A 23,134-nucleotide genomic window follows, 5' to 3' on the forward strand; every position below is an offset into this window, starting at 1 on the left:
CTATTTTATAACGATTTAAGTTCATCTAATATGTTCTGTTGCCTAAGGACCAGCCTTTTTGATCTGTCAGCATCTGAGGCCGTTATCACATTTAATGAAATGGCTCATAACTACCAGCCTGTGCTTGTTTGTTCTGTGTTTTCACACAAGCCTTCATAAGCTTGACTCACTAATTGGTCATGAGGGAATGGTTAACACAGGCTGTCATCATTGTATGTACTATAATATTGGTCCTGGCAAAAAACCAAGGGCTATTTTGAACAAGACAATTTGAAGAAGCCAAAGTGGTTTGTGTTGTACAGCTGGAAACTGTTGATAGTACCAGGATTAGGAGAAAATGGGGACTGCAGATGAAAAGGGTTATGCCCAAAATGTTGACTCTCCTGCTCCTCAGATACTGCCTGATCTGCTGTATCGTTTCCAGCGCCATGTTTCTTCAGGATTGCATCTCTGTCGACAAACTAGTTTTATTGCATCATGTAAATGGTTTCATCTAAGCTCAAATGATAGGAGTTAGTTATTCAGAGCAAGGTTCCAATTCCTCTCCTTCCACCCCCCCACCCCCCCATTAAAGTCAAGTGTTAGAGAATAGGCACTTCAGTTAATGAACTACTTTGTAACTCTTCTTTCCAAAACATTGCACTTTGAAGTTGTCCTGTTCTGCCAATGGCCCTAAGTTCAAGTTTGTTTTCGGCAATTTGACTGACTGTAAAATGCAAACTGCATGACAAAACAAAAACGGAAGTTTTTGAAAACTGAATATCTGCTATGAATTTGTTGTGGATTGGAGCAAGCATTATGCTTCAGCGTGTGAAAGGAGGCGTGAAAAATCTGGAACGTGTGGAGCACCCTATTTTCCAATTCCAGAGATGCCAGTCCTGGTGAATGGATGCTTTAACTTATAAATTCATAATTTCATCCAGTTGATGATAAAGCTCCAAGGTATTGACTGGTTTTCCCAGGAACTAAATTTGCAGTAGTAGCTATAATTGTCAACAATTGCACATATATATTGATAGCCATTATGACTAATAATTGCACATATGCTTGACATTCAGATCCAAGATGGCAATGGAATAGGACTCCTGAGCTGAAGCTCGCCTGCTCTGTCAGTTCCTTTTTTCTTTTTTTTTTCTTTTTTCTCCTTTTTTCTTCTTTTTTCTCTTTTTTTTTCCTTCTTCTCAGTGATGTCCTGAACTCCCGGCCTCCATGTGGATTTGGACTGTTGGCCTCATTGTCACCCTGGCATGGCATTCTCTCAACCTAGCATGGTCTCAATGTGGACATTTGGCTTTGAGAGCGGTCTCCCAGCCGGGAGGTGACGCCTACTGTGGTCTGGAGCTGAGGCTAGCTGCTGGTGTGGACTGGGTTAGAAGGACTATTGTCTTAATTTAAAAAAAATTCTAATTCATTCCTGCGATCTATAATGCTAGATTTTTTAATTTCTTTCTTTTTCTAATTTTTTTTCTCTAAACATTTGAAAAATCTGTACCTAGGTAACTTGTACCTAGGGTGATGCTGTAAGCAGCAACTTGTAAATTTTTCACTGTACTCATTTGAGTACATGTGTCACTGAAGCTGATTTTAAGGCATTTACTGTACAATATGTTGGAGGATTCACTGTGTCATAGGTTTTAAGCTTGAAAGGAGTAGCTGGCTCGACCATTCCTAATTCAGAAATATTTATTCCAGTATTTCAGGTTTTATATCTTTGTTCCTCTGTGGCTACCTTAGAACTCATATGTTTCAAAGACTTTGTTCAATCAGTTGGACTTCAATTAGTTAGATTTAGAAGCTACCTCCCATTGAGTTGACTCACTCTCAGATTTTCCAGAGCTTGAGGATCTGCTTTTTCAAGATTAGAGCTCAAAGTAGTAGACATATGGTGTCCTCTTGCTGGTGAAAGCACTGTTTCAATGGCATCCATTTTACTCAATAAATATTCTTGACAGAAATTCATTTAAAAACAGGAGACGTTATGTAAATTGTATTGAATTTTGTTGAAAAGAGTGGCACATAGTCCAGGCTTTGGCAACCTTTGAAGGATTTATTCGATGCTTTACTCTAATATACACTGAACAGGCGAAGTGTACTGCAGAAGCATGAAATACTTTGTTCATTGCGGCCGTTGAAGGTTGACAGTACAGAGGGTGTTATGCTGTCAAAAGCAATACAAATTAAACTGAAATGTTAAATCACAGATCTGTTTGTCTGTTTTTGCATAAGTTCAAGATCTTTGGAATAAGGGAATTTTCCCTGGAATGTGGGAAAGGCGTATTTGGTATTCTGTTACTTGATATTCAGCTCATTATTGTTTATGGTACTTTGGCACATTTCCCTAGATGACAGAAGTTGCCATGTATCAAAGAGAGAGTCTCTGTTTGAAGTCCTTTGATAAGCTCTGATCTAAAAAAAACATTATGTAAACATAAGCATTATTATTACGCACCACGATTATTCAGATTGCTATCCTGAAATCACTTTCAACAATGTTGTCCTCCATGTCACATTTAGACGCTCTAAGCCTTCAGCAAATAATGAAAGCTTAATTACTTAATTCAAAAATTATTTTGTGTGCTTGGTCTACTCCTGACACATAGCTGTCAGTCTCTTGCACAATGCTGCCGTTTCCTTGTCTGTGCACATTGCTGTTATGATTTTCAGAAATTGTATTGCTCCCTCATAATTGCAAACATGAACACTTTTCACCCTCCCTGACTTTTTCTCTGCTTACAATAATGCAGTTAATGGTGTACCATGGGATGACATCATGTATTGCGTGGAGCTGCATGAATCCCTGCCACTGGTTAGATTACTATGGAGAGGATGCCAAGTGCGGAACTCCTCTGCAACACCAAAATCTACTTGGATCCTACTGACCATTGATATATGGAAACTAAGTACCTCAGACAAAAGGAGAATTGAGACTGATCATGCCACCTATGCCTTTTGTTCCACAGGATTCCTAAGTCCTTGCTTTCGCTCAATATGCCCCCTTCGTCCCATAGTCTTCCAGCTTTTGAAATTCCCCATGACAATCCCTTGTCACTAACCCAAGATACACTTCTGCCAAAGTGTGCTGGTGGTGAAGATAGTGAATGTTTGTGGTGCTGAATGGTGTGTAGAATTATGAATATTATTTGATAGTGTTAATTGTTAGTGGTATTGGAGCTGCACTCACCCAGGCAAATTAAATGTATTTCATCAGACTGTTGACATCCTTGTTATTGCGTTTGACTCTGACATCAAGTTTTAACCACACATTGGTGCTATGATTGGGAATGCCTATTTCCACGTGCACAACATCTGGGTCTGCCATCGCCCACTAACAAAAAATCCCACCCATACCTTACGTAACCTTTTGGATTGTTCCATTTTACTCTTGTTCAGTCTCCCACATCCTACTTTTCATAAACTTGAAGTAATCAAAATCTGCTGTCCCTTTGCTAACTCTCTCACCAAGTCCCATTCACTCATCATCTCTGTAACCGTTGCCTTAAACTACACCATGTTTTTAAAATAGTTCTCCTGGTTTTCAAATCACCCCATGACCATGCCCATTAAATCTATAAAATCCTCCCATATCCTGCTGAGAAAATTGCATTTCTCTACTTTTGAATTCTTGAAGATTTTTTTCCACTATTAGTGGTTATGACTTTGGGGCTTTCCCTCCTTTCATCTCTCTACCTCTTTTTCCTATTAAGAGCGGATTTAAACTCTATCTTTTTGATGAAGCATTTAGTCATTGGCTTTGATAACTTGTATGTTGAATGTGTCAAATTGTGCTTCAAAATGCTTCTATTGTGATATTGTTTGATTAGAAATGAATTAATTGGCCTTCTCTTTTACTTTTTGATTCTCTCAGATTTTGTTGTTTTGTGGATCTTCATGTTCTTCCTGGGAAAAGGGTGTGGAGTGGAATTTGCCAGCTGATTAACACATAGTTTTCATCCATTGAATGTTCCTTCTGTGACCAATGAGTTCCTGAGAAGGACATGAACCCAGAGCCTTCCAGCTCAGAAGCAGACTGGCTAACAATCTAATCTCCCCCATCTCTCTGGCTTCTGCATTTTAGATTTTTGTTTTGTGCTCAGTGCAGCACTCAATTTCTAGGAGAGGAATAAATGTGCGTCTCGCAACTGGTGCGACAAAACTGAAGGATTTTCTGGTTCTTGTCATTTGATACAAGACAAACGCTGATGGAACTTTTTTAAAATTCACTCAGAATGTGGGCATTGCTAGCAAAGTGAAAACTTTTGCCTATTCCAAACGATCTTTAAGAAAGTGGTTAGATATGTTGTTGAACTGCTACTGTCCATGTGCTGGAGGTCAACTCATTTTGTTATGAGGGAGCAAGTTCCAGGATATTGACCCAGTGACTGTAAAAGATTGGCAATATAGTCCCATGTCGAGTTGGTGTATAACTTGGAGGAATTGCGGTGGTTCCGTATATCTACTTTCCTTGGCTGCTAGGTGTAGATGCTGTAGGGTTACAATGTGCTATTGAAGGAGCCTTCATAAGTTATGCTGGAAAAGCAGAAGAATCAATGGTTTGAGCATAAGCCCTTCATAAAGAATGAGACTTGTGGGCCAAGAGGGCTGAGAGATAAATGGGATCTGGGCCTCCTCCTGGAGAAAGAATGTCTCAACTTCCACCTTGGGACCCTCCAACCACATGGGATCAATGTGGATTTCACCAGGTTCCTCCGCCCCAACTCACCCAGCCTCACCCCCTTCCCATTTATCTGTCAGACACTTTGGCTCACAAGCCTCATTCCTGATGTAGGGTTAATGCTCAAAATGTTGATTCGCCTGCTCCTTGGATGCTGACCTGACCAGCTGTGCCTTTCCAGCACTACACATGCGACTCTGATCTCCAGCATCCACGGTCCTCACGGATCCCCTTCATGAGTTATTGCAGTCTCTCTTATTGATGACACACTGCCAAAGTATGCCAGTGGTGAAGGTAATGTTTATGGTGCTGAATTCTGTGCAAATTATGAAGATCACTAATTATCTTTAGTGGCATTGGAGCTGCATTCAACCAGGTAAATTGGAGTATGATGAAATATTCTCTGTCTTGTGACGTGCAATTGGTGGATATTGTTCAGACGGGAGACGTGTTATTGCCACTTGTGAAAGCAGTGGAAGAGAAAATACACTCTTGTTCTATTAGTATATGTAAAGACATAGGATTTGAGGGCAATGGTTGACTGGTCCTTCAGACCTGCTGAAACTTTCTGTAAATTTATAATTGATCATGTTGTGGTCTCGATTGTACCTTCTTTTCTCTTGTGACTCCTTTGACTTTCTGGGTCTATCAAACTTTTACCTAAGTTGGTCTGGAATATACTCAGTGACAAGCCCTCTGATGCTGTTCAGGGAAAGAATTCAACACACTAATGACCCTTGGAAAGAAAGTTGAGTTGTTGCCTTAAAAGGGAGACCTCTCATCTGTTGCCCCACATTTTCATCTTCCACTCGCAAAGGAAGTATCTTCCTTTTATCCATCTTACCAAGTAACCTCAGGATCTTACACATTCCTTTTAAGGTGACCTCTCATTCTTTTAAATAAGCCCAACTTGCTCAAACTGTTTGAGTTGAGTGAACCTCTCTGAACTGCTTCAAATACAATTGTATCTTTTTTCAAATAATGAGCCAAAAAATGAATACAGTTTTCCAGGTGTAGTCTCACCTAAGTCCTGCGTAGCGTCAGTGAAACTTATTACTTTTGTATTCTGTTCTGATGGCAGTAAAAGCTAGCATTCAATTACTTTCCTATTCACTTGCTGTACCTGCGCATTAATATTTTGTGATCAATGCTCTGAGTCCTCTCAATCCCTTTGTACCACCAGGTTCTGCAATCTTTCTTCATTTAACTGGTATGCAGTAATGCCCTTTTAGTCTTCCTGCTAAAATAGACAGGTAATATCTTCCCACATGAAACTCCATCTGTCATTTATTTTCTTTTTCTTTCTATATTCCATTGTCGCTCTTTACCACCTCATCATCTGTCTTGATGCCTTTGACAAATATAGCTATCAAACATTTGGACCCGAGTCATTCGTATAACCTAAGTCCCAGAATTTATTCCTGTGGCACTTTAGTTCTCTGTTTGAATTTTTCTTTTTCTGAATTAGTTCACAATTAGAAAGACACCATATACCAGCAGTAAACAGAACCTAAGAGCTAAAAAGCAAAGTTAAAGTTCTTCATTTCAATCACTACTGGGGGGAGCTCAAGGCAATAAAACCCAATAAAATCTATTCTTAAGGAAATCTTAATGATGCACTTTGATTTGCTCTAAGTATAGGATGCTTTTCAATGTGCCTGTTTTAAGGGGAGATCCTGTTTGACAAATTTTTGAGTCTTTTCAGAATGTAACTAGCATGGTCGATAAAGGGGAGCCTATTGATGCACTATATCTGGATTTTCCAAAGGTGCACGTTATTCACCACTGGAGAAGCACACTGAAAATCCCACTGTACCAGAAATGCCACAAAAGCTAAAAGAATTTTGAGAAATGTGCAGATTTCTCCAAATTATCTGACTTGCATACCCATGATGACAAAGTGTGGGTTAGGTTCCTTGACTTAAACAAGAATACTTATGTATGTAAAGTAAATAGACTTTAGCTACAGTTAAACAATTGGCATATACTTCTGCTAGTTGAAAGTTTAATAATCCTTATAAACTCCCCTTTAGGTGTGCACATGTTCACACATAGACTCTCAAACAAAAAAAAGGGGAAGAAAAAGCACCAGTGCTTTGGCTAGAAGGAAAAACTTGAAAAGCAGTTCAGTGATCCCATTCTACAGGATCTGCTGAGATGTTTCTTGTGCTGATCAGAATACAGCACATTGGTTGTCCTCCTCTGGATGCTTTCACAAGAGGCATTGGGTGACTAGTTCACATTGTAGAAGTATCTGATTTATTAGTTAAAAGTCACAGTTTACAGGAACTGCTGAAGGGAAAATAAACGTGTTTTCTTCAGGCTTTTACTGCAGAGAACAGAGAGAGGTCCTGAGCTGGTGGAGGTCTGATGACGATGATTATTTTTTGTTCTTAGTTACAAGCTGTTCAGCTACCTCACCCTTCCCCTGCACGCGCCACAAACACCTTCCCTCTATCACATTCATTTTCACTCATGCTCATATCCTCCCATGATTCACACTCTCCATTTTTTCTCATTCCCACCCGTCTTCCCTCCCAGCTTTGCTCGCTCACTCCTTCTCCCATCCTCTCTCACTCCCTCAAACCCTTCCACTAAATACTCAATTCCTTTCCTTTCCTTTCCTTCCCATTTCTCTTCCTCACCCACAGTCCTCTCCTCACAGTCTCTCTCTGTTCCTGCCATTCAGCATCAACCCCCTTCCTCTCCCACTCCTTCCCATGATTGTCACTTCTCCCCTGAGCAGCTCCCACTTTTTTCCCCTTGCCTCCCTCTCTGCATTCCCTCCACATCTCTTTTTAGCGCTCTGCCCCCCTCTCTCTCTTTCCCTACTTTTCCCACCTCCCACCTCCCAACCTCCACCACCAACCACCATCTCCCTCTTTTTCTTCCATTCCTCTGGCTGTGAGTGCCACACTCCACCATTTTGACTGCCATTTTGCATGGTCTGACACTTGTGAAAGGAGAAGGAAGCCCAGTCTGCCCCTCACTTGCTCCCTAACATAGGCTGTTTTCTCCTCCATCCTGGCTAGCAGTTTGATTGTCTCTCCTCTATATCCATTTAGTATATATCCCTTCATTGTGGTTTGTCCCCTTCACAGTTCACCCTGAATATTCAAGTTGAATGAAGTGATTCACATTGACACAGTTTAACTGGATTTGTAATGAGAGATTGGTTTTCTCCAAAATTTACTGCTGCAAGGTTCCTCAATCAATGACAAGCCCAGGAGAGAGCCCCTTCCATTTCTCCCCTGTGTGAATTTGGAGTTTGGGCCCTGGTCTGGATTGAACCTTGTTAGTTTGCAGTGTCATCTGCAGGAGTCCTGGTGGATGTGCTTGATTTACCTGGTGGTTTGGATCTTCAAAAAAAAACTGAGGTGGGGAATGTACTGAAACCTGCTGCTCACCAGAATTTCAACTTTAGAACTATCTTGCTGTTAGGCTCTTGTCCTGAGGTTTCGTACACGAGATGCTATTTGCATGCAGCAACTTCTGCAAACAGTTAAAGTTTATTAAAGGCTGTAACAAGCCACTCTTCGCAGGCATGTGAAGTCGAGTCAAGAGGTCCCTAACAAAAGAAACTTGATATAGGTCAGTTGGTAATGTTTGCACATCCCCCTGCCACCTTCTCTATGTGCCGCCACCACCCCCCCCCTCCCCCAACTGAACCACATTATCCCAGGTACAATGGTAGGATGAGGTCATCCTCTGAGATAATATAAATCCCCTAATCCTGGGGAATCGTTATGCCAACAGTTTCCTGACTCTGTGATTCCCCAAGACAATGTAGGTGTGATATGTCCTAGCTTCAGGGGATGATCACACAAATGAAATTGATTGGCTGGGGGATGGTTATGAAAGCATTTCTGGCTGGAAGAGACTGAAATGAGAGATTAATTTGATAATCGCAGTTGAATAGTAGTAAATGGCTGCCCAAGTAGATTACAATGGAGTCATCTGGATTCCTGCATGCTGTCTGTGAGACAGTGTTCAACTTCTTGGAGAAAGACAGGACACTTCAGCCCTTTAACATTACATTAATGTCCAGAGAGATAGTAAAATTTAATCTCTTAACATTATATTGCCCTCAAAGTCCCATCTCTGACTGTTGTAAAGGTGTATATTTAAAATAAAACACTTTTTATTCTTCTCTTGAATCTGGATACTACAGGCTACCCTTTCCTTCTGTTAGTAACATTTCTGAATGATCTTGGGCTGCCTTTGGCTGTAGCAATTGAGTGTTCTGGATATAGTGAGAGATGGGAACATTTTAATATAGCTCCAAAATTAGTCCAATGTACATGATGGGTTGCATAGAATAATGTTCCTGTTGTTGCAAGGCATTGTACTATTCAGCTTCCATTATCAAGTTCCAAGGGAGGCACATTAATACATGCTCTGCCTACAAAGCAACAATTACTGCACTTCATTGTCATTCGATATATGAATAAGCATTGAAGGCATTTCTCATGTGATAAGTCAAGTGTTTCAATCTTGAATAAAAGCTGCACTTTAAAGCTTCAGAGATATAAAATGCTTTACATTATGTTTTCTATTATCACTTCTGTGGGGATGTGTGCTGGCTGAATCTGGATAAATCGGCTGTTCAGGTTGTTTAATTTGAGAGACATCCTTTGCATCTTTTCATTGTTGTGCAGGAAGACTGTAATTGGGAGCCTGAGTGAGCTGAGAAACAGTTCTTTCATTTTGAGAATATAGATATGAACTGAATGCAAGTTGCGAGGATAAATATATCCTCTCTGTCTGGTTCTGACTGCGGTTCATTTGGGCAGGCTGTATATAAATCCTTAGGCGAAAGTGAGGACTGCAGATGCTGGAGATTAGAGTCGAGAGTGTGGTGCTGGAAAAGCACAAGTCAGGCGGTATCTGAGGAGCAGGAAAATTGATGTTTCGAGCAAAAGCTCTTCATCAGGAATTCATGATGAAGGGCTTTTGCCCGAAACATCAATTTTCCTGCTCCTTGGATGCTGCCTGACCTGCTGTGCTTTTCCAGCACTGCGCTCTCGACTGTATATAAATTCTTTTTGGGGGTAAACATTTTCCACTCTGTTCCAGTTGCTTCTGAATGGCATGGAGATTTAAAGCATTTTTAGTACTTACTTTGATTCTTTTAGATGACCTTACTGGAGTGATGCTCCAAAAATATTGTTTTGGTCCATAGAAAGGAGACAGAAGGGGAAAATTCGCAAGCTACTTGGTCTAGCAAGGGTATTCATGGCAATGGTGGGACTGTGAAAGCTCATGGTCAAGGTAATGTGACAGTGAGTGAGTAAATATTCCATTCTCTCGCAATGCACTGATCGAACTCAATACAATGGACCAATTAAGCAGCTGAATGTCTGATGCTTTACAAAATGATTTCGAAACAAACATGACTGCCATTCTAACTGCATGTTGACATTTGAATTTTAACTATATAGGAGGGTAATGGCTGTGATCATGAGTTGATAGCATTGAGAAGAGCCTAGAATACTAATTCTCAAAAGTAAAATACAGTTCATGCTATGCTAGCAATCGTAAAACAAAAGGTCTGAAAACAATTGATCAGAAAGAGTATATATGATGGAGAAATCAACCAATAGATTGAGTCAAAAGTAACCAAACCTGCTGAGATGAATGAGATCAAGATTTTTTGTAATCCTTTTACTGCCAACCATCCTTTAGAGGGTGATATTAGGCTGAGTGCAATGTAGGACTAGGTATACATTATTCTTTTAGCCTGTTTCTCAACTTAACATTCCACTGAGTGTCAGTTCAGGAGCATCACAGTGAGAGTGTTTCCCTTGTTCTTCAGTGGGCTGGGAATTTTGTTTTTAAAGCATTTGTGCACATGCAGAACTGACACTATCCATTCATTGGAAGTGCACAGCTGTCAAATCTTAGTGTGACAAGGAAAGAAGTTGGTCAGTGCATGAGACAAGAGATAATTCAGACAGAAACAAGAGTACCCGAAATTGAGATCTGTGTAAGCATATGAATGGTAATGAGGAAATCAGACAATGAAAAAATCAACTTTAACTTATAGTTATTCTTGAAGTTAACTGTTAACTGTTTTTGGGCTCAGATTAGTTTACCCAGTTCCAGCGATAGGTATGCATGGTGTAACTTGTTACTGACGGATAAAGACCAAGAGCAGGATGTTTGTGGGCCAATGGAAGAGAGTGGGCATCTTGTTTCATGCTATTCAGTGAGCCACATACCATCCAGCCCTGGAGCTATTTTGTTAAAGACTAAATTAAATGCAGAAAGCCTACTTTCCCAACAACCCTTTAAGCTTTAACCAAGATTTAACAAAGTCTTTTCTTTGGCTGGCTCCACAATGTAACGTTCTCAGAAACACTCTTGAATGCATTCTATGAATGTGTTTTCTAAATTACTTTTGCTGATTGAATTTGTCCTGTACACATGTAGGTGAGAGTCAGAGTTATTGCATTGCCTTGTTAAATGCTAATCTTATTTTTCGACTAATACCCTATGCAACTGATAGCTTCTGATAGTGCTTTATAGGTATCATCAGTATTTCCTCATCCTTTTTATTCTTGAGAGAATGAAGTAATTCTAATTGTTATTCTAATTGCTGCTTTGCCAAGTCATTAGCTTTCCTTTATACTTTTCTGAAATCATCCCTTATTATCCGGGCCACTTCCTCCTCTTCTCTCTGTCATTTTGCACTTTCAAAAAATATTTAGTTTTCAACCTGGATCACTGCTACATCTCTGTGTAAAATCCATTTAATTATGTTTATTTTTGTCTATCAGTTAATGAAGGCTTTGTGCATTCAGGCAGGGACTTGAGTTTTTTATTTTTGCTATTATTCCCTGATTTGACTGTCTTCGCTGGACTTATTAACTCTGTGACTGCATTCTTTGGATTTTACGATTTTGCTAACGCTTGTAACACGAGCACTGAGACTGGAATTTTACTGAGAACAGGTATCAGAAGATTTGCTTACAGAGCAACTAAACACATGGGAACTCTATCACAGGCATTGGTGTAGCCGAGCCTTGAGCTGCTTGACTAATTGACTTTCCCAATTGAGTGGAAGTCTAGCAGTAGCCATTCAAGTTGCAGCTAATGCCTTTATACAAAAATATCGCGTAGCAATATGCGACATGTCACTGATTAATTCCTAAAAGTACATGCTTGCCTGACCATAGATGTAATAACAGTGACCTTGACTTCTTCCTAGATTTATACATGCTTTAAAAAGAACATTTCGGTTTGTTGTGCACATAAATATCCTTTTGTTTTTTTTGAGGCTGTCTTCATGAAATCCATCAGTGACTGGCTGCACCACGCACTGTACATGATCAGTAACTTCAGGTGTTTGACAGTGATCAGTGAATCCCTGATGGCCCTCACTAGAATTCAAATACAAAGAGAGGTTTCCTTATAGCTTCACAAAAGGAATGTAGTTTGCTGCCAGTCACCACATACACCTCACCTCCCAATTATTGAATTTTACTGCTGACATTCAAGGGCCAGTGAATTGATGATGTTGCTATATCTGGCACCAGCAGATCACTGGCAATAAAAAGAAGGCAGACTGCAAATTTCTTTTATGGGTTATTCCACCAGCTTCATTAGGCAGGTATGGTCTGTTTACCAGCACAACTAATCTGTCTTTAGTTGATTTAAAGAAAATAATCCAATTTGAGAGACCACAGGATAAGTATGGCAGAGATTGATCTAGATTGTGGGCGGCACGGTGGCACAGTGGTTAGCACTGCTGCCTCACAGCCCCAGAGATCCGGGTTCAATTCCCGCCTCAGGCGACTCTCTGTGTGGAGTTTGCACGTTCTCCCCGTGTCTGCGTGGGTTTCCTCCGGGTGCTCCGGTTTCCTCCCACACTCCAAAGATGTGCAGGTCAGGTGAATTGGCCATGCTAAATTGCCCGTAGTGTTAGGTAAGGGGTAGATGTAGGGGTTGCGCTTCGGCGGGTGCGGTGTGGACTTGTTAGGCCGAAGGGCCTGTTTCCACACTGTAAGTAATCTTAAAAAAAAAAATTCTCAAACCTTGAGTCAGTTTTATCTGATTTCTACATAAATGTTTTGTGTAACTCAAGTATTATAGAAAATATGTTGCTAATGAAGTCCAGTACAATGAAGAAAGGCATCTGTCTCTGGTGCACATGGTCAGTGTGTTTACCAAAAGGTGCATGGTTCAAGACTATCCAGAGGTGGCATTTCCTTTGCACTATCAGCTTTGTTTGTCATCCAGACCAAAAGTTACAGGAGACTTGGACTTCTGGGGGTCACTTTCCTTCTCAATCCCATATTTGAGTTTGCTTTTGGGTAGCAGAGTTGTGCAGGGGAAGTTCACTGGGTCCATAACCCAGTGGTCAATGAATTGAAATCATTCGCTACTACATGTTCCCACTATCACTGCGAGCATGCATGTGAAATGTTCTCCTACTCCACACGCTCCATTTCTCTGTTAGCTGGGATTAGTGTAGTGTGGTGCTTGATGGGCTGAAGGGCCTGCTTCTATGCTGTGTAGCTCTATGATATTCTCCTTTTTGAAGCCTCCTCACCCACTCACACTTTTATGGTTTAAAGATGGTATGGAAGATTGGAAGGCCAACCACGACTGAATCTCTCTTGGGTGTTAGAATTCAGACCGGCATTATGATTGGCTATTGCTCTTCACCTTAACCAATGTTCATTCAAGACACATTTCACACTCTGTGTCACTGAAGAGTAATCATGAGTGGGAACTAATCTACTTGTCTTCACTCTAGCGACTAATTGTGACTGTGAGCAACTAATTCATTGTGACGTGGAATCAGACCTACAATCATCATGTTTGTATGATTTGTTCTTAGATTACACCCTGAACATTCATGGGAGTTGTTCACTGAATTTAGTAATATTATTTCTTCACTGTGTCAAACAGCAATTTGCTCTTCTTGGCTACTTGAGGTTGCAGACTAACATTTTTGCACTGTTCATATTCTGACACCAGACAGCACTTGAAACTTGCAAGATTGAATTTTCCTTGTTTGCAGCTTTAAATGGCTCTCTGCCAAATTTGCACTTGCTTGCCTTATAAACTGTTCAGACATTACATCTATAGGGAAATAACTCAGTGAAGCCACAGAGAAAAATCTGTTCCCAACTTAACAACAATTGGCATGGAATTAACTGACCAACTCATAGAAGCCATTACTGATTGAAGTATGATTTGGAAATTATAGTGTTGTAGGAAGTTTATTTTTCCCTGAGGTTGGAATGGACAGTTTGGTGGGACCTTCAGATGTAATCTTATGTCATGTGCATATATTTGATGGGTACCATTTTCTGGAGTTCTACTTTACAAGATATGTGTCAAAACCTTGAAGAGACAAATTTGTAGCTGTAGTTAGTTATAAAGTGTGCATCACAAACCACTGTCTGGTACTTTAGTGAAAAGCAATGAGAGGTTCACGGATTTATAAATACAATAGATAAAAAGAAAAGCAGACAAAAATGATTTATATTGGTGGTGCAAGAATGGGTCTTCTCAATTTTATTTCCTAAATATTTAAAGCAAAATGTGTGTGTCCATGCTATTTGTCATTGCCTTTACAATGTTAAGGAGGAGAAATGCTTGCTTTTTGTTTTAACAAAAGCAATATTAAGTCTGAAAGGGAAAACTTGAGCTTTCAAATGAAATATTAGGTTGTCTCTGCTGCCAAACTGACATGCTTTTCTCTCAGTTTTACTTGAGTAGTTCAAGAAATGGAGCAATGTCTTTTTGTGAAATTAATACTCCATTTACCTTGCAACAGGAACAATATCACAATGCTAGATCTGGTTCTAAGATTTGGAAAAAAGTCAATAAAAATATTGCGAATTCCCCAGTGATGTAGTATTTATGTAAATTACATTTAAATTTAATGACGTAAAAGCGATTGCACATCTTACGAAGGAAGATAATCCACTTGACAGCACAGAATTGATTCCAGTATTCTGTTTTTAATGGATTTTTTGATGCATTGTCTCAGGTGTACACTATACATGAATGCACAGACTTTAGTAGGGTCATGACCTTGTACAGTTAGTGAATTTAAAGGGGCTATATGCTATGCATGAAGTGAAGGATCAAAGCCTAATATGGTGCTATGGAAAAGATGCACTTCTGACAAAATAATACCATTTTATATGTATTTAAATGTACATAAGATATATAACACACACATTAATGGAACTTAACAACAGGAGAAGGCCATCCAATCTCTTATTTCCATCGCTAAATTAGATTCGGGTTAATTGGTAACTTGAGTTCTTCACTTGCTTAAAAAGTGCCTTTAATCCTTTACTTTTTCTGAGCCTCCCCCCCCCCCCCCCCCCCCATAAAATCATTATTTCAACAGGTCTGACAGCATGGAAAGATAGAAAATTAGACTTACTGTTTTGAGTCCCGCGACCCGTCATTAGGACAGAGAAGTTTATATTGCTTTCCCTGAGATATTAACTTTTAAGATGAAGCTGATCTGGCACATATTACAACAGTAACAGCCTTGATAGATGAGACCATATGATCATAAGATACAGGAACACGAGTAGGCCATTTGGCCCCTCGACATACTTCACCATTCAAGAGGATCATGGTTGGTCCGACATTCACGTCCACTTTCCTGCCTTCTCTCTCTAACCCTGGATTCTCCTGATCAGCGATCCATCTATCTTAGCAATAAATATACATAAGGACTCTATGGCAAGGCATTCCAAAGACACTCAATAGTCTGAGAGAAGATACTCTTCCTGTTCTGTCTTAAATCAATGCCCCTTTGTTCTGAAGCAAAAGTGAGGACTGCAGATGCTGGAAACCCGAGTTTAGATCAGAGTGGTGCTGGAAAAGCACAGCAGGTCAGGTAGCATCTGAGGAGCAGGTTCATGATGAAGGGCTTTTGCCTGAAATGTCAATTTTCCTGCTCCTTGGATGCTGCCTGACCTGCTATGCTTTTCCAGCACCACTCTGATCTAAGCCCTTTTGTTCTGAGACTATGCCATCTGGTCAGAGACACTCCCATGAGGGGAAACATCGTCTCAGCACTTACCCTGTCAAGCCCCTTAAAAATCCTATGTATTTAAATGAGATCACTTTTCATTCTTCTAAACACCAGTGAGTAGAGCCCCAGTCTGTTAAACCTTTGCTCTTAAAACAATCTGTCCATACCAGGGATCATCCAAATGAACCTTCTCTAAGCTGCCTCCAATGAAATAAGAACTTTTCTTGAAATAAGAGTTAACATTCCATTAGTCTTCCTGATTACCTGCTGCACCTGTGTACTAGCTTTCTATGGACAAAAGTGAGGACTGCAGATGCTGGAGATTTAAGTCAAGAGTGTGACGCTGGAAGAGCCCAGCAGGCTCTTGCAGCATCACACTTCATGAGGAACGGTGGGCTTTTGCCTGAAACGTTGATTTTCCTGTTCCTCAGATGCTGCCTGATCTGCTGGGCTCCTCCAGCAACACACTGTTAACTACACTAGTTCCCCCCCACCACCACCAAATCCCTTTGTGTTACAATCCCTTTTGGCAGTTTTTCTCCATTTAAATAATATTCTCCTCTTTTGTTCTCCCAGAATGAACAACTTGACATTTTCCACACTATACTCCTATTTGCCAACTTTTTGTTCCCTACTTAATTAACCTATCAATATCTATTTGTAAAAGGTTTGTAGTCCTCTCCAAAGATGTACAAGGATGCTAAAATGCTAACATTTGGAATGACCATGCTAAAATGCCCCTTAGTGTCCAGGGATGTGTGGGCTAGGTGGATTAACCATGGAAAAATGCAGAGTTACGGTGTTAGAGGCGAGTTCTTGTCTGTGTGGGATGCTGTTCAGAGGGTTAATGCAGTCTTGATGACCTAAATGGCCTTTATCTGCCCTGTGGGATTTCTGAGAGCCTGTCATAACCTTCTTCACCTATTTTTGTCATACGAAAATTTGGCTGTAGTACATTCACTTTCTTATTCCAAGGCATTAATACATATTGTAAACAGTTGTAGTCCAAACACTACAGCCATGTAAGCTGTTGTATGACATTAATGTAGCATGGTGCCATCCAGCAACTTATTCACTCCCTTGACTGATTGCTGCTGGAAACCATGTCAAGCTACCATTGCCCAAATTCCGGAGATGGGAAAAGTCACCTCAACGGGCCTGAACCAGTATGGCTATTTTCTCTCTCCATAGGTGTTTTCTGGACTGTGGAGAGTTTTCCTGCATTTTCTGTTCTTGGTTTAGAATTTCTTGTAACTTGAGTTATCAGAATTAACAATTGGAGTATTACAAATGATTGGGATGTTTGCTGTTGGAATTTTGCTGGCGAGTGTCACAAGTGCAGAGCAGAAGAATAGTGCACTTCAAGACTGCTTTTTTACAATGCTTTGCATGACAATTGGGTGGTTCATTAATTTATATTTTGACTCTTAAAACCTAATCTGAGGATGGTCTTCTACTTCTCCAACCCAAACCTCCAACCACATTTTCTTTCCCTTTTCTTGCAATGCAGCTGCCAACATATGTTGGAGTTTAATTTATTCCTGTTTAGTAAGGGTTGGAGCTAAGGTCAGTCGATTCATTTGAGGTACAGAACACATTAATCTAATTGAATGGCAGAGTAGTTTTGAGGGTTGATTGATTGTTCATCTTTAACTAAGAGTAAGCACCTTATGGTAACTTGTGATGCTGATAATTCTTTAAATGGGATTCTAGTCCAGGCTTATTGGTAAGCTGACCACAATCTACGGTCTAACTCACAATCAGGAGGCTAGATCCCCCTGACCTATCTTAAGATACAGCAAAAAATTACAGAATGTTTTGGGGTTTTTTTGATCTCTATATCTTGACAAAACTGCAATCGTTAAATCAGCATAGATAATGGATTGAACCCAACAACCTGATTATGAATAGCTCAGCTCAGTGATACTGGCCTCCTTGAAATTTTCACAAGTTAAATTGCAAGTCTTGGACTGTCATCTCTCAAATTTTTCAGTTGAGTGAAAGTCATGTGTTTGTATAACTATTGCATCTGTCAGAAATGTCTCAAGTATGTCATATACAATTTACTTCCTTGAAGTGCAACAATTGTGATACAGACTAATGTCATTGCTGGCTTTTTTCAGAGCCTGACCCTGCAAACAGCAAGGTGGGTAGTGATTGACAGAGGATATAGGCCAGTAAATTGAGAGAATTTTCTTCTTGTTTTTGATTTATGACAAAGGACCATTAATAATCCTTTAAACCATGACAATAGGGAGGGTATGTTCTTGATTTGATGTCTTATTTAAATTGTAGCAAGTGAAACAATGCAGCATTCCTTCAGCACTGCAGTGCCATGTCAATAATCCGGAGAAGCAAACCAAATTTTAAATTATTTACATTTTTTAAACTTGCCAAGTGGGGTCATTTGAGCGCTTCAGAAACTATTGCAAGCAAAGAGATTTCGGCAACAGGAAAGCAAACCTTGTGATTTGAGGCACAATGTAAGCTCCAATGTTTTTATGGTGCATTTCCTTTCGTATGCTCAGTCTTTAAGTACTCAGTTTCTCAGATTTCAACTGTTCTCTCTCAAAATACTGATATCTCGTGAAATATAATCTACTGTCAAAACTTTGACATGTAAAATTTCTGGTCACATGCACACTGTTAATGAGTGTTCCTCTTCATGTCAAATGACTGTCTGGAATGGCAGTCATTCATTGTGATTGAAAGGGTGATTTATTTTAATATTATACGCTCTTAAAAAAGAAACACAAGTCCATATGTTCAAACTAGTTTGCTATCAGTCACCCCATAGCCACTGATTAAATGTCACTTTTCACATTTCTCTGCTGCTGTGTTTTGGAAAGGCAGAAGATCTTGCATTCACTAGATACCTTTTATCCATTGTTCATTCAAGTAAATAAATCAGTCACCGTAACTCCATTATCATGACTGCATTCAACCCCTTCCTTTAGTACATAGTTATCTTGTGTGAAATTGAATCTCCCTGAAATGAAGCTGAGATTTGCCAAGCTCCATGTTGAATCTTCTGCACTTTTTGTATTGAATTGAAGAGTAACCTTCTTTCCTTTTCTGTTTAGATTCCGCAGATCAGTTATGCCTCTACTGCGCCAGAGTTGAGTGATAACAGCAGCTATGCTTTCTTCTCCCGTGTCATTCCACCAGACTCTTACCAGACCCAGGCCATGGTGGACATTGTGAAGGCTTTTGGATGGAATTATGTGTCCACATTGGCTTCGGAAGGAAGCTACGGCGAGAGTGGAGTGGAGGCCTTTGTACAGGTCTCCAAGGAAGCTGGTAAGAACTCACTTCAACATTGAATACAGTTATAATTCCTCTCTGGAGTGAACAGACATTTTTATTCATCAGTGCACTTGGTAACTTGATTCAATCTTAATCAATGTACAGCATAAGATTAGGGTGCCTCAATCAGTTTTGTTCGCATTAATAAGCATAGATGGAACAGTGCTTCCAGGTCAAATAGAATTAAAAATAAACACAGTAATTTCAAACATTAAGTTACAAAATTTCACAATATTACAGAAGTTACATTGACAGAAAACAAGCAGGAAAAGCAAAGTAATTAACACTGATTGCAAAGGTGGAAGAGGCAAGGACTCGCTCCTCCTGAACTACAAGCTGCCAGACACATCCAAACCTGCTGGACCTGGTAACTTGCAGTTTCTATCATGTTTCCAGGATGCTCAATGAAATAAAATAGCTCCCAATGTTCGCAGAATGGAACCTTATTTAGATATCATAATCACTGAAACACCTTGCCAAAGTGAGCAATTTGGATAGTCTCCAAATCCCCTTTTAGTGGATTAGTGCGAGGTTTCCTATGTTTAGCCGTGTAAATTTTACTGTTCTCTGTAATCCCACCTCTACTCCTTTCTTGCTCGAAGTGGTTTAAAATTCCCACTTGAATGTGATCAGGTGCACACACTTTTATTTTTCTTCTAGCTGACAATGTGACAATTGCCAGTAAATCCAATCTTTCTTCTTGATCCACTGAGAATGTGTCATTCTCCTGCCTTTTATCTGAGCTGGTTCAATGGCTTTAATATTTTATTGTGTGCATTACTTAGTGCACTCAAGATATGCTTTCACCACAGCATTTTACATTTTGTGTGACTTTGTGTTCAACATTGACTTTACCCAATTTGTTGAGTGCTGTTCTACAATGCTCATGTATTGAGCTCTGAGTTTACGAAGAACCCTCTAACAGTAGTAGTACAAAGTTACAGTTGACTAACATTTGGTGTATTGTACCTTTGCCACCTTTAACGTGGTTTTAGAAAGTACTCCCACTGTCCCTAATTGCTAGTCCTGTATTTATCGATGTTTTAAATACTTGTCTACTTTCACCTTCAAATCACAACATTGTCTGTGACAGGCCATGAATACAGATAATGTCTGGGCATTGAGGTTGTGACAGGCAATTGATTATTGCTATTAGGTGGAACTTGGACGTAGAAGTCTGTGCTAGGGATGAGGAACAGGAGAGGGATGTGGTCTATCAGGCAGCTGGTAGGCATGGATTGGTGAGCTGAGTGAGGTCAGAATGCAGAGGCCCACTCACACATGGATAGCGTAAGAAAATCAATGGCCAATTCATGGTTCTGGCTGTGGGGTAATAGACATCACAGTAAGCAGGCAACAATTTCTGAAAGATTTTAGCCTCCAAAATAATATTTGGTCTGAGGCAGTTGATGTTACTGCCGCAAACAACAGATTGAGGGTCTAAAGTAATTTTAATGAATACTAAAGGCAGTGTAATACAAGCATTAATTCAGAAATGACTTGGATGTTGCTGTCAAGTGAAATAAAACAATAGTGCAGAAAGTGAATGACAGGAAATATTTGCTGTCACAGGACATTTGACACAATATTGGAAAAAAGCTTTTAAAATATGTTTCCCTTCAAGGGGTCGTCGGGCCAGAATACAGACAGGCCCAAATAGGATTTGCAGGTGTTAAGTGAGATTTATTTATTCTCTCAATGCCATAATTGAAATATTCTTTCTGATTAAGCCAAAAACGTATGTTGTGGGAATTGATTTATTACCCATATTTTTGTCAATGTCTTATGAGAGTTTTCAAACATGATTTTCCGCACCTGAACATGAATTAGTTTTCGCCCGCACCTGAACATGAATTAGTTTTCTCCATGCGTCATGTTATGGGAAAATGCATTTGCCCATCTTATTTGTGGCTATTCAAGGCATTTATTAAGATGTTTTGAAAGTGGATTACAGCTAGTAAAATGAGTAAATAACCAATTTGAATCAGAGCAAAGAGACAAATAGAAATCTTTAGTTGGAAAATCTTTCCTTCGGTCTTTTTGAATCATTCAGTAATTCAATCTGAGTGATATCCCTAGTTGTGGAATCTCCTGGCAATTCATAAAGGTGTTATATTCTAAATCATTGCATATTTTTAAAATGTGCCTTTTAATTCTAAGTGACTTTTAACATAGAATAGTAAGCTAAGTGACTTTTCTTTGACTAGAATAAATAGTTCGAGTCAGAATTTTATATCTTCGCTATTCAATTTTCATATTTTAAGAATTATATTTTGAATATTCTGAGCTGTTTATACCACCCCAAAGTGGTAGACAGGAGAGAATTGTGGCTGTAAGAGCTGTTCCTTTTTTTGAGATTTTGTTTTCAGTGATTGAGCTGATTTCCTCAAATTCTTGGACCAGTAATTACTGTCTCTCCAAGTTTTTGGTTTTGCTTTTGGAATTTTTAAAATAAACAAAACCAATTCAAAAACAACAATGTTTTAAAAGGGAGGAAAAGAGAGAGAGAGAGCGAGATTATGAGATTGGGAGAGAGCACATGGGAGGTTGGAGAATGGCTTGAGAGTTGCAATTACAATATTTAAAAGGCATCCGGATGGGTACATGAATACAAAGGGTTTAGAGGGACATGGACCAAATGCTGGCAAATGAAATTCAGTCAGATTGGGATGTCTGGTCAGCGCCAATTATTTGAACCAAAGGCTCTGCTCCCATGCTGTACGACTTTGACTCTGCATAGCTCACGAGTAAAATTGTTTCTGTTTGGCACATTGCATTATCATTAAGGAATACTGATCTCATCTGAACATGCTTTTGTACAGGCCATGGTGGCACAGATTGTATTGCATTGCATGTTATTTCTGTCATGTGCTGTATGGCAAAACTGACAAATTGTTCAACTTCCTCTCTGATTAAGTTTGCTTGCCAGTTACATTCAGTTGCAGAGGGTGCTCTTTTAATGTTCATCTTTCAAACTAGAAACTTGTAAGGGGTGAGAGATCATTTAAAGACTCTCTCGTACATTTCCCCACATACTTGTGTTGACCTGTAAGTTTGTATTTTCAAATGTAGTTAGCACCCCAAACTGATGTTTGGAATAAAAGGATTAACTTATAATCTGGACAAGACTTGATTTTCTGCAATCACTGTCAGAAATATTTTCAAAATAGTTAACAGATGACAAAAGATGAGACAAATACTGTTAGATAACAAAGTTGGTTATTCAATATAGAACAGGTATTCCCAAACTGTGGTACCCCTTGGGTTCAGGAAGCATGCACAAGGGGTATGTCACTGAAATTTGTATCCAACTCAAATCCTTTAATGCATCATTTTTTTTCATTGAGTTATGTTTGTAAATATCTAAAAAGTTAGGATGTTTCCCAATTAATTATACAGACATTCTATCAATTATTGTCCTCCAAAGGAAGAGCATGTGACATGGCCAGAAACAGATTAGTATGTTTGCCCTGGGGAAAGTGCTCTCTGCTATTTGATCACCAGCAACCCTTCAGTCAGCAATTTGAGCTTCTGAGTGCTGTTTAGTTGTCTCTTTGAAAAACCTGGCCTCTTTCAAACTGTTAGGATCACCTGGGAGGATAGTATCACTCTCATGTCCCTGATGTTTCCTGGAGAAACAAAGTAACCTGCTCACAATATTTGTGTGTGCAGGAATCTCGGCTGGAGATGCATTTCAGGGATCTGGAGAAATGGTGCGGTAAATTGCTCCAAACGTTAATCGTTTACCCTGGTTTAGAGCAGGTTTCAGTATTTCCGCATGGCTACTGCAGAGAAATACAAGCACATTGCCTACCCTGGTTTCACATATTATATCCAGCAAGGAGTTTGGCTGCTTTGAGATTTTGTTGATGATTATTACAAATTAGCTGGGTAGAGCCAACTGATCTGAAAGTTTCATGGCGCTATGCCATGCGCAACAGGGTATTTCAGAGTTTCTAAATGTTTTTATTTGAAAATTCCATCTCTTATGACCCCAACATCAAAAGGCTAGATGTCATTTGATAATTCATTCATGAAATATATTATTTATCAATTATATAAATGTACAGTGGTCCCAACATTTGAAGGGGTCTTGCCTTTATAAGAAAATGTTCAATTGACTTGAGTAGCCTGAAAAATAA

The 23,134-nt window shown here is 39.6% G+C and overlaps 1 protein-coding gene across 4 annotated transcripts in view; it reads left to right on the plus strand.

Moving 5' to 3' along the window:
- LOC140483870 (metabotropic glutamate receptor 7-like) overlaps positions 1–23,134 on the plus strand; it is a 751,467-nt gene that overhangs the window by 185,752 nt on the left and 542,581 nt on the right. For all 4 annotated transcript variants that reach the window (XM_072582653.1, XM_072582651.1, XM_072582650.1 and 1 more), the window contains exon 2: positions 18,770–18,986. In XM_072582653.1, the coding sequence (XP_072438754.1) occupies positions 18,875–18,986 (112 nt within the window). In that variant the 5' untranslated portion in view covers positions 18,770–18,874. The remainder of the gene's footprint in view (positions 1–18,769; positions 18,987–23,134) is intronic.

Source organism: Chiloscyllium punctatum, chromosome 12 (assembly GCF_047496795.1).
Source record: "Chiloscyllium punctatum isolate Juve2018m chromosome 12, sChiPun1.3, whole genome shotgun sequence".
Classification (NCBI taxonomy): Eukaryota; Metazoa; Chordata; class Chondrichthyes; order Orectolobiformes; family Hemiscylliidae; genus Chiloscyllium; species Chiloscyllium punctatum.